Genomic DNA, 11,289 nt, shown 5'->3' on the forward strand with positions numbered 1-11,289 from the left:
TGCGTGTGTATGTATGTGTGTATGTATGTGTGTGTGTGTGTGTGTGTATACCTGTGTGAGAGTGTAGGTGTCTGAGGAGCCCAGCAGAGGGCATCAGATGCCCTGGAGGTGGGTTTGTAGGCTTCTGTGAGCTGCCCCACTTGCAAGCTGGGGATTGCCTTCAGGGCCTGTGTAGGAGCTCTAAGTGCTCTTAATCACTGAGCCACCTCTCTACTCCCATTATATCTATTTTTATTCCTGGCTCTCACTTTTTTTTGATTCAGAACTACCTATCTTACACACGGACATTTCCCAGGAACTTTAAATGGTGTATTTTGCAGATTAGCCCTAAGCCTAGCACCTAGGAGATCTTCTATAAACAAGAATGATTACTCATCACAAGCCTTATGTTTTAGCTCCCACTGTGTGATCTACTTCCTTTCCCTGCTCCTGAGTGCAGTCTCCAGATTACTTATTCACTGGTAGCATCTTTGCTCCTGGGCTATTTATTGTCTCAGTAGGAAGCATCCACCCTGGCTCTCCCGCCAGCAGGGAAACACTGAAGCAATAAAAATGAAGGTAACTCCACACCTAGCCCACAGCACCCTGAAGCATCACTTTGGTGGCAGCCTCTCTGGTGGGTCCAGTCAACAACTACCCAGCCCTGGCTGGAGCATCCTACTCGTCCAGGAATCTCTTGCAGAAGAGCGAGACTTGAGCTACAGGACAAGTCTAGCAACAATGTCTAATAAATACTACAGAATTCCAATCATGTTACTTATGTATTGCTTCTTGAACTTTTATGTATACAAAAATGGGTTTCTTTATGACATTTCGGTGCCTATAAATCCTTAGACTTGGCCGGGTGTGGTGGCGCAAGCCTTTAATCCCAGCACTGGGGAGGTAGAGGCAGGCGATTTTCTGAGTTCGAGGCCAGCCTGGTCTACAGAGTGAGTTCCAGGACAGCCAGGACTATACAGAGAAACCCTGTCTCAAAAAACCAAACAAACAAACAAAAAAATCCTTAGACTTTGTTCTCATTAGCCCTATTCCCAGTCCATATTTTTTGGAAGGAGCAACAGGGAGAATTTAGAAGCTTAAGGTTGTGTAGCACACTGGTAAAGCCAGCAGTTCTGGCCTAGATCAGGGCTCAGTCCCATTTCTGGCCTTGTCTCTCAAGATCTGGGTTGAGCATGAGATCCTATAATGCTGGGCGTTGGTTCTGCCAGGGTCAGAGCAGAGAGGACTCGACAGAGATGACACTTACGGAGTGCCTATTGTTTAGTCAAACCACATGCAGTTGCCTCCTTTGCATCCTGAGAACTAGTTACAAACAGAATTTAAGCTGGGCTGGGGTGGCATGCACCTTTGTTCTAGCACTCAGGAGACAGACGTTGGTAGACTTGTCTGAATTTAGGGTCAGCCTGGTGTACATACTGAGTTCCTGGACAGCCATGGCTACACAGAGCCTCTGCCCTAACCAAACAAAGCAGCACATAAACTAAACAAGGACAGCAAAACAAAAACACCCTCCCCAAATAAGTCCAGACCAAACCAAACCAGCAGAAGTCAAGCCAGGGCTCTAGGGTTTTTTGTTTTTGTTTGTTTGTTTCCTGAGACAGGGTTTTATTGTTTTGTTTTGTTTTGCTTTTGGTTTTTCTGTGTAGCACTGGCTGTCCTGTAACTCTACAGACCTCAAACTCACAGTGATCCACCTGCCTCAATTTCCCAAGCACTGGGATTAAAGGTGTGTAGCACCATGCTCTTGCAGGGCTATGGTTTTAAGAGAGGCTGAGGAAGAGGACATGCTAAAGCTCAGGGGTTCTAGGATACCCCAAATAACACAGGGAGACCCTGTCTCGAAGACAGACAAAGGTTGGAAAGGTGGCTTAGTGCTTAAGAGTAAATGTTGCTTTCACAGAGGACCCAGGTTCAGTTTTCAACACCCACGAGTAGTAAGGACTGAAATACAGAATCAGGGGTTCTGGAACCCTCTTTTGACATGCATACCAGGTATACATGCAATGCACATATGTGCTGTAAAACATTTATATACGGGGCTGGTGAGATGGCTCAGTGGGTAAGAGCACCCGACTGCTCTTCCAAAGGTCCCGAGTTCAAATCCCAGCAACCACATGGTGGCTCACAACCATCCATAACAAGATCTGACGCCCTCCTCTGGGATGTCTGAAGACAGCTACAGTGTACTTATGTAATAAATAAATAAATCTTTAAAAAAAAATTATATACATAAGATAAAAATAACTGTGGTGCTTTGACTAAGAATGGCCCCATAAGCTCATATTTGAATGCTTGGTCACCAAGGAGTGGACCTATTTGAAAGAATTAGAAGGATTAGGAGGTGTGGCCTCGTGGAAGGAAGTCTATCACTAGGGGTGGTTTTTGAGGTTTCAAAAACCCATGTCAAACCATGTCTTGCTTTCTAAGCCTGCAGATCAGGATATAGCTGTCTTTCAGCTACTGCTCCAGTACCATGCACGCCACCATGCTCCCCACCATGATGACAACGGACTAAACATCCGAAACTGTAAAGAAGTCCCCAATTAAATATTTTCTTTGATATGAGTTGTTGTGGTCATGGTGTCTCTTCACAGAAGCAGTGACTGGGGAATGTATGTATCTTTAAAACAAGTAAAAACTCTACAACTCCCCAGAAAGTTGAAATTTTCTTAAGCATATTCTACACTTGATGACATTAAGCTACAAGTACTACAAGTATGTAGCTTGGAAATTAAAACAAAACAAAAAAATAAAACAAACAAAGAAACAGAGGATAAAATGAAAATTCTTGCCGGGCAGTGGTGGCGCACGCCTTTAATCCCAGCATTCGGTAGACAGAAGCAGGTGGATTTTTGAGTTCGAGGTCAGCCTGGTCTACAGAGTGAGTTCTGAAGCAGCCAGGGCTACACAGAGAAACCCTTTCTCGAAACAAACAAACGAACAAAACATAAAATGAAAATTCTTTCACTTTTCTCACTGCTAGTAGCCTGGTTTCATGGGATTCAATCTAGTATGTGTCAGACGCCGTTCTAAAGCTTTCTATATGTATTAAGCAAGTTTCAATTCCTCAACTACCTAGTAAGGTAAGGACAATCATGAATCCTGTGGTTATTTTAATTCTCTCTCTCTCTCTCTTTTTTTTTTTTTCCGAGACAGGGTTTCTCTGTGTAGCCCTGGCTGTCCTGGAACTCACTCTGTAGACCAGACTGGCCTTGAACTCAGAAATCCACCTGCCTATGCCTCCCAAGTGCTGGGATTAAAGGCGTGTGCCACCACTGCCCGGCTATTTTAATTCTCTTAAAAAGAAGCTCAAGGATCAGGCAGGCAAGTCGGGGCAACTTAAGCGGCCTCCCTTCGTGTTTTTAAAATTTGAAGAATACAAGTCAGCACATATAATTGTCAAAAAGGAATTTCGGCCGGGTGTCCCAGATATGACTGATGCTCTGGTGAGACGCGATAAATGGGGTCTCTCACGGTACCTCGTGCCGTGCTGTCCCGGCCTCTACAGGTTTCCCGGGAAAGGCGCCGCCCGCGCCTTCTCAACCAGTCTTGCTAGAGTAGGAGTATACTTTACGAACAAAAGCGCTCGGAGTGACCGCATCTACAGCCACTCAACGCCGACAACAGACCGGCGGCCCTGGTTCAGTGCAACTTTCAATTGGTGGAGTAGGCCTCCAGGAGGCGGGACGAAGCGGAAGTCCCGCTTCCTCTGGCGTTCCTGCCAATCACAGCGTCTTAGAGGAAAAAAAAGGGTTAGGGTGCGTGCGCGTGTGTAGCGTTCTGGGAGTCCCGAGGGCGGGGCGGGTCGCTGAGGTGGGGGTTGGTAGAGGACGCTTCCCGAGGGCGCGCGGAGCCGAGCTGGTGACAGACACGCACGCGCGTGTGCGCTCCCAACTACTGCGCGGCCCCGCGACCCTCGGCGGTCGGAGCCGCAGCCGTCTAGGATTCCCGTCCAAAGGCGTCCCTGGCGTCCCCAGCCCGAAGCTCCGAGCTCCGGGCCGGGCCTGCTTCTGCCGGCATCCCGTCCCCCCCGTCGTCGGAGACTGTCCCTTAACTCATCTTTCCGCACCCACAGCCGGGTCCTCGCGGCCCATGCTGGCCGCTGGGGACCCAGGCAGCCTAGGTCTGACTCGGGCCGGCCAGCCGGCCACCATGGTGGCCCCGAGGCCTGTGCAACTACTCCAGGGGGGCTAAGAGACCCAGAACGCGGGCCTAGGGGTGAGGGGATCCCAGGCCGGTACCCCGCGCCATGGCCGGAGCCATCGCTTCCCGCATGAGCTTCAGCTCACTCAAGAGGAAGCAGCCCAAGACATTCACGGTGCGGATCGTCACCATGGACGCCGAGATGGAGTTCAACTGCGAGGTAACCGGCCGCCGGCCCCGACGGGCTGTGAGCGGAGAGCCGCGGAATCTCTGCTTGTCTGATGGCAGCGGCGCGCGTCCCTACCCATGGGGTGCCCTCGCAGTGGTGACAGTCGAGGTGGAAGCTTAAGGGATTTCGTATATATCATTATCTGGAACCGGAAGAGGCTTTCTAGGGCCAGATCACAAGGCAAAGCTAGTTTATTTGTTTGTTTGCTTGTTTGTTTTTTAAAGTGGGGTTCTTGGTTTTGGCGTTTCCCGAAGGTTATTTTCATTCATTTGTTATTGGAAAACACTGGAATCTTCCGTAGAAACGAACCGGTGTGCGGTGTGTAGAACTCGCGCCTAAAACTCCCGGGAGTTTTTCCACTAGGTATTAACTGTGTACCCTAGGTCTTAAAAGTTACATCAAGTTATATTGGAAGTTTGTACTTTTCCCTGTTCCAAACGTTTACGTTTCTGGGAAAATCTCTTTGAGGAAAGAGTGTCTTACTTTTACTTTCCCAAGTTTCTAACATGATGATAATAGCTATCATTTGTTGAAGTGTGTGTGTGTGTGTGTGTGTGTGTGTGTGTGTGTTTGTGTTGTTTTCAGGGCCTTGTCTATGCTAGGCATGCATTCCATTACAGGGTTGTATCCACAGCCCTGAACAGTTGCAAAGTGTCAGACATTTACACATTTGACTCTGAAAAAGCAAACAAAAAGCAAAGCAATAGCAAAAAGCCGGTCAGATAGGCACCTGTGACACTGGAATATTCGTGGTTCGCTTTCAGAATCCTTGGAATCTCCAAAGTCATAGGCTGCTTTTTGTGTGTTAATGAGTTGGATGCTGTTGCCAGGTTATGGTAGTTTTAGAGTTCAGCCTGGTTCCCAGAAAGGATCTTTAAGGTTGGGACTTCTCAGTTCTTCCCTTAAGATTGAAGTGAAGGTTAAGTTGATCATCAGTGGCCAGTGATTTAACGGACAATGCCTATATAAGTAAGCATCCATAAGGATGCGGCTTGGAGAGCTTCCATCTGAACATGAACTCTAGTAGTGGGTATATAAACTCAGCGCCGATTCCCACATGCCTTACGGTATACATTTAAAAAGATGTCATATAAGCTGGGCAGTGGCGGCGGCGCATGCCTTTAATCCCACTACTTGGGAGGCAGAGGCAGGCCGATTTCTGAGTTCAGCCTGGTCTACAGAGTGAGTTATAATATCTTGTGCCCCTTGTAATATCCTATGAAAAATAGGTGCATGTGAGTGTTTTAACCTAAGTTCTGTGAGGTGTAGTACTAAATTTTTTTTTTTAAAGACTTATTTATTGTTATATGTAAGTGCACACTGTAGCTGTCTTTAGACACACCAGAAGAGGGCATCAGATCTCATTACGGATGGTTGTGAGCCACCATGTGGTTGCTGGGATTTGAACTCAGGAAGAGCAGTCAGTGCTCTTAACCACTGAGCCATCTCTCCAGCCCGGTGTAGTACTAAATTAACTGACCCCAAAGAGGGAGTTGTGGCCCTTCAGTTTGTAGCTAGCCAGAAGCATGTGACTGGCTTCAGGAACAGGAGGCAGTCTTGTGTGGCTGACACTGCAGGAGATGGTAAAAGCCTCTTTGTAAAAGGTGGGAAACCTTATTGTTTCCTTCATGCAGTGTGCCTCGAGATTTTGAACTTGAGACTGAGCTTTTAGCCAGTGTGATACCAACTTAGCAGTTTAGTCCTTGCTACCCTAAGTGTTGATTCATGGCCAGCAGGATTGGTAGCCACTACAGGAGTCAGGAGTCAGGAGTTGACAAATTGTTTCTACACGTGGCTACATAGCCAATCACTTCAGCTTTACCGGGCTTTGGAGTTCTGTTGGAACTACTTAACTCTTCAGCTTTGCTCTTCTATAGGATTGACTTAAGCAGGACAGTATCACAACTCACTGACATTTTCTACTCCAAAACTGATGAAAATACTTCTGAACACAACCTTTGGAAATGGTTGTAAGGGTGACCGGCCAAGGCAGCAAGAATGGGAATGTAATAAGATAGTAAGAATGGGAAGGTAATAAGAATGGGAAGGTAATAAGGCGGTAGTTTGAATCATATTGTCAGAGCTGCTTTCCCCTTCTGCTGAGGGAAAGTGACTCCACTACTTGTTGCTGAGGCTAAGTCCTAGGAAGATGCACTTACTTGGAGGCTAGGCCACTTTTTTCTATTCAGTCACTCCTTGTGGAACAGGATGTGGTACACAGAGATAATTTAGGACCTCAGTGCTCTAGCACCGGCTTTGACTTGTGAGGTGGTTGGTTATTTGATGGTAGGGAAGGCAAGTTGCAACCTCTACCTACTGTGTTTTTCCACCAAAGACTCAGTCCTAGATTTGGTGAGCAATGAGACAACTCAGAGAAAAGCTTGCATTATCTCCTTCCCTGTTTCCAGAATCCTGGTTCAGAGAGGAGTGGAGAGGGTCAGGTCTTAAAACAGAGAGTTGCTGACCAGGGATATAGTTCTGATAGAGCACATTCAGGCGGTCCAAGAGTCAATGCCAAAAAACAAGCAAAACCCTGATTGTTCCTAATCTTCCCCCAAAGGAAATAACTCACCTGAAACATAGTAGGAAAGTTCATGCCTGAAGGCAGTCTTGGGAATACCAGGTTTTAGTGAGAGAGGCTTCAATTGTTTGAAGATACAGCCTGGACTGCATGTTTTCCAATTTGCAAGAAATTATTAGGGAATCCTCCTTAGGTAGGCATAAATATCAAACATTCAACCTCAGAAGCAGTTCCCTCAAAGTAACCATAATTCAGTAGGCTAGTTTGTATACAAGTTTTGCCTTAGGGCATTGTTAGAAATGTTAGAAAACAAGCCACAATTACAATTTAACAGTTGGATGGTCCTGCAAAGGGAAGACTAAAACCATGTCATTCAAGGTCATTCAAAGCGTCCACCTCCCTGGGAAGAACTATTACAGGCTTTCACACTGTGGGATAATAGATTTTCTTAAACTCATCCAAACAATAAATAGTAAGACTTGAAGTAGATTTGATGGTCTGTGTTTGTAATCTTAGCACTTGGGAGGCTGAGGGATGGAGAATGGAGAGTTCAAGGCCAGCTCGAGGTACATAGCAAGTTTTGCCTCAAAAACTCAAGGACAGTGATAGAGTACTGTCCCTTCCCCACCAAATAAAAGCCTTGATAAGGGCATTAGAGTCACCTAAAATATATTATCTGAAATGTCCAGGGGGCTGAAGAGATGGCTCAGCCGGTAAGAGCACTGACTGTTCTTCCAGAGGTCCTGAGTTCACAGCAACCACATGGTGGCTTATAATCATCTGTAATGGTGTCTGATGCCCTGTACTGGTGTGTCTGAAGACAGCTACAGTGTACTCATAAATAACATAAATAAATATATTTTTTTAAGTTTTTATTTTATTGGATATTTTATTTACATTTCGAATGTTACCCCCTTTCCTAGTTTCCCCTCCCAAAATCCCCTATCCTCTCCCCTCTCCACCTACTCACCAACCTACCCACTCCCACTTCCTGGCATTCCCCTATACTGGGGCATAGAACCTTCCCAGGACCTCTCCTCCCATTGATGACCAACTAGGCCAGCCTCTGCTACATATGTAGCTAGAGCCATGAGTCTCACCATGTTTTTTTCTTTGATTGGTGGTTTAGTCCTAGGGAGCTCTGGGGGTACTGGTTAGTTCATATTGTTGTTCCTCCTATAATAAATCTTTGAAATGTCCAAAAAATTAAAAACTATGAGATATGGGCTGGAGAGATGGCTCAGTGGTTAAGAGCACTGACTGCTGTTCCAGAGGTTCTGAGTTCAATTCCCAGCAACATGTTAGCTCATAGCCATCTGTAATGAGGTCTGATGCCCTCTTCTGCTGTGTCTGAAGACAGTGACAGTGTACTCATATACATTAAATAAATAAATAAATAAATCTTTTTTTAAAAAAGGGAATCCTTTAAAAAAAAACCAAAAATAAAAACTATGAGATATGCAAAGAAAATGGAAAGTATGACCCGTCTAAGGGAAGAGGAGGTGGGTGTGGGGATGCTAGCTACAGAGGTGAGAGTGAGCAGGGATCAGAGTAACAAAAAGGGCTTTGGGGAGATTGTGCAGGCCATAAACTGCTTGCCACGAAAGTATGAGGATCTGAATTTTGATCCTGAATACCCATGTAAAAGCTGTGCTGGAGGCAGCTCTCTCGAGCTTGCTGGGCAGTCAGTCTAAATCATTGAGCTCCAGGTTTTTACTTTGTCACAAAAAAAAAAAAAAAAAAAAAAAAAAAGGTGGCGAGTAATAAAGAGAGATACTTGATATTGACCTCTGGCCTCTGCATGTGCACTTGTGTACCACAAATACACACACACACACACACACACACACACACACATTTAGCCTTTATAAATACATCCCCAGAACTTAGGGAAGCACAGAGCAGTAAAGGAAGGTGCCTGGTACTGCCAAATCAAATGGAAATCCCTCAGGAGAGGATTGTAAAAGAAAACTAAATGAAAGTTCTAGAGCTGAAATGTGCAGTAGTTTGACTAAATTACTCAGTGAGGAACCCCCGTTATAAATTTGAACTGTCAAAAGAAGGAAGGAAGACATTGGTGGTAGTGGCAAATGACTTTAATCCCAGTACTAGGGAGGCAGAGGCAGGCAGATCTCTGAGTTCTAGGCCAGCTAGTTCTAGGATAGCCAAGGCTACACAAAGAAACTCTGTCCTGAAAAACAAAAATAAATAAACAAACAAATAAAAAAATAGAAGGTCAACTAAGAGTTATATCTAGCAAATTTGAATATAGTTTGGTCATTTTACAGTGGTGAAATGAAGACAACAGATAACCAAAAACTGGGAGGATGAATTGCTCAAGGACCTGCCTTACAAGAAAGTGTTAAGGGTCCTTCAGGCTGGAAGTCAGAGACCTCAGACAGTAATTCAAATGCACATGAGAAAATAGTAGACGTAATTATGTGACTACATAAGATGCTGTAAAAGCATAGTTTTCTCCTTTACTGATTAAAAAAAATGTTTAAGTGCGTATGTTGGGTGTATAGCATGTATTATATGAATAGCACATTGACAATAATACAGAAAAGAAGTGTTGGAACAAAGCTATAATAGGCTAAGGAAATGACTACAGATGGTAAAAGAATAGCTGTAATAGTGAGTTACTGTGCATGTAAATTTCAGAACATTTCTGAATTACTAAAACTAGTTTAATCCTGAAGTTGATTTTGGTAAGTCAAGATTATATGATAAGCTGTAGAGCAACTACTAAAAAGATCGAGAGCATTGCCGGGCGTGGTGGCGCACGCCTTTAATCCCAGCACTCCGGAGGCAGAGGCAGGCGGATTTCTGAGTTCAAGGCCAGCCTGGTCTACAAAGTGAGTTCCAGGACAGCCAGCTATACAGAGAAACCCTGTCTCGAAAAACAAAAAAAAAAAAAAAAGATCGAAAAGTATGGAAATGGGTTAGAGTGAAGGCTGAATGGTGAAGTGGTGAAGATTATTCACTGCTCTTGTGGAGGACGCAGGTTTGCTTCCCACACCCACATGGCAGCTCATAACCACCTGCAATTCAGTTCCAGGGGATCTAATGCCATCTTCTGGCCTCCACGGGCATTACATGCATGTGGCACACTGATAGGGGTGTTTGGTTCTGAAGTTTGAACCTCATGGCCAATAGCAAATGCTGTTCCACTGAGTTGTTTGTTCTTTTTTGGAGAAGGATGCAGGCCAAGGTTTCATATAGCCCATGTTAGCTTTAAACTTGGGTATCTAATTGTAGATGACCTTGAATTACTTATTTCCTGCCTCTGTCTTCCAAGTGCTGTGGATTATAGACATGTGTCTCCATGTCCAGCTGGAGAGATGCCTCAGTGGTTAAGACCATATCCTGGCTGGTCACGTAATACATACACTTTTAATCCCAAAAGTCACTTTAATCTCAGGAAGCAGAGGCAGAGTGGATGCCCAAATTTGAGACCAACCTGGTCTACATAGTGAGTTCCAGGACAGCCAGTGAGATCCTGTCTGGAAGGAAAAGAAAGGAAAGGAAAAAAGAAACAAACACAGACAATATTCTCCTGCAACTTGCAGAAGACCCAAGTTTGGTTTCTAGCCCCTATATCAGGCAGCTCAGCACTATCTGTAATTCCAGTTCTAGAGATATCTTATACCCCTAGCCTTCATGTGCACTTGGACTCACATACATGCATGTACACCTACATTTATACATAATTAAAAAAGTAAAAGTAATCCTTAAAAGATGATCTGTAGATCCAAAAATAACAGTATGTTCAACTAGGGTGTGGTTCCTCAGCTTTAGTGCTGCTGATGTTTGAACAGATAACTTAATGTATAGGGAAGCAGTCCTGTTCACTGTAGACTTTTTTGTTGTTTTGTTAGAAACAGTGTTTTCATTTTTGTTTTGTTTTGTTTTGGAGACAGGGTTTCTCTGTAGCTCTGGCTATCCTGGAACTCACTTTGTAGACCAGACTGGCTTCGAACTCAGAAATCCGCCTGCCTCTGCCTCCCAAGGGCTGGGATTAAAGGCGTGTGCCACCATTGCCTGGTGAAACAGTGTCTTCTATGTAGGACTGGCTGTCCTGAAATTTACTATGTAATCTAGCCTAGGCTCAAACTTGTACTGATTTCTGAGTGTGGATTAGGCTACCAGGCCTACAGGCATTGTAGGATATTGAACAACTCCTCCAGCTTTTGATCCTAGTAGCGTCCATCCATCTGTCTGTCTGTTACACTTGCTACCATACACACATTGAGAACACAGTGCAAGTCTATAGAAAGGGATAGTAGTAGTAGGGGTCAGAGAAGCATAATAGTATAGCAGCTTTTGAACTTTTTTTTTTTTTTTTTTTTTTTTTTTTTTTTTTTTTTTTTTTTTTTTTTTTTTTTTTTTTTTTTTT

General features: G+C 44.6%; 1 protein-coding gene across 2 annotated transcripts in view; it reads left to right on the plus strand.

Moving 5' to 3' along the window:
* Window positions 1-3,720: 3,720 nt before the first annotated feature.
* Window positions 3,721-11,289, plus strand: part of Nf2 (neurofibromin 2) — an 88,176-nt gene continuing 80,607 nt past the window's right edge. Inside the window, exon 1 of one of the 2 annotated variants that reach the window (XM_021210162.2) lies at window positions 3,721-4,363. In XM_021210162.2, the coding sequence (XP_021065821.1) occupies window positions 4,250-4,363 (114 nt within the window). In that variant the 5' untranslated portion in view covers window positions 3,721-4,249. The remainder of the gene's footprint in view (window positions 4,364-11,289) is intronic. The other variant, XM_021210163.2, reaches the window with a different exon arrangement.

The sequence above is a fragment of the Mus pahari genome, chromosome 13 (genome assembly GCF_900095145.1).
Source record: "Mus pahari chromosome 13, PAHARI_EIJ_v1.1, whole genome shotgun sequence".
NCBI lineage: Eukaryota > Metazoa > Chordata > Mammalia > Rodentia > Muridae > Mus > Mus pahari.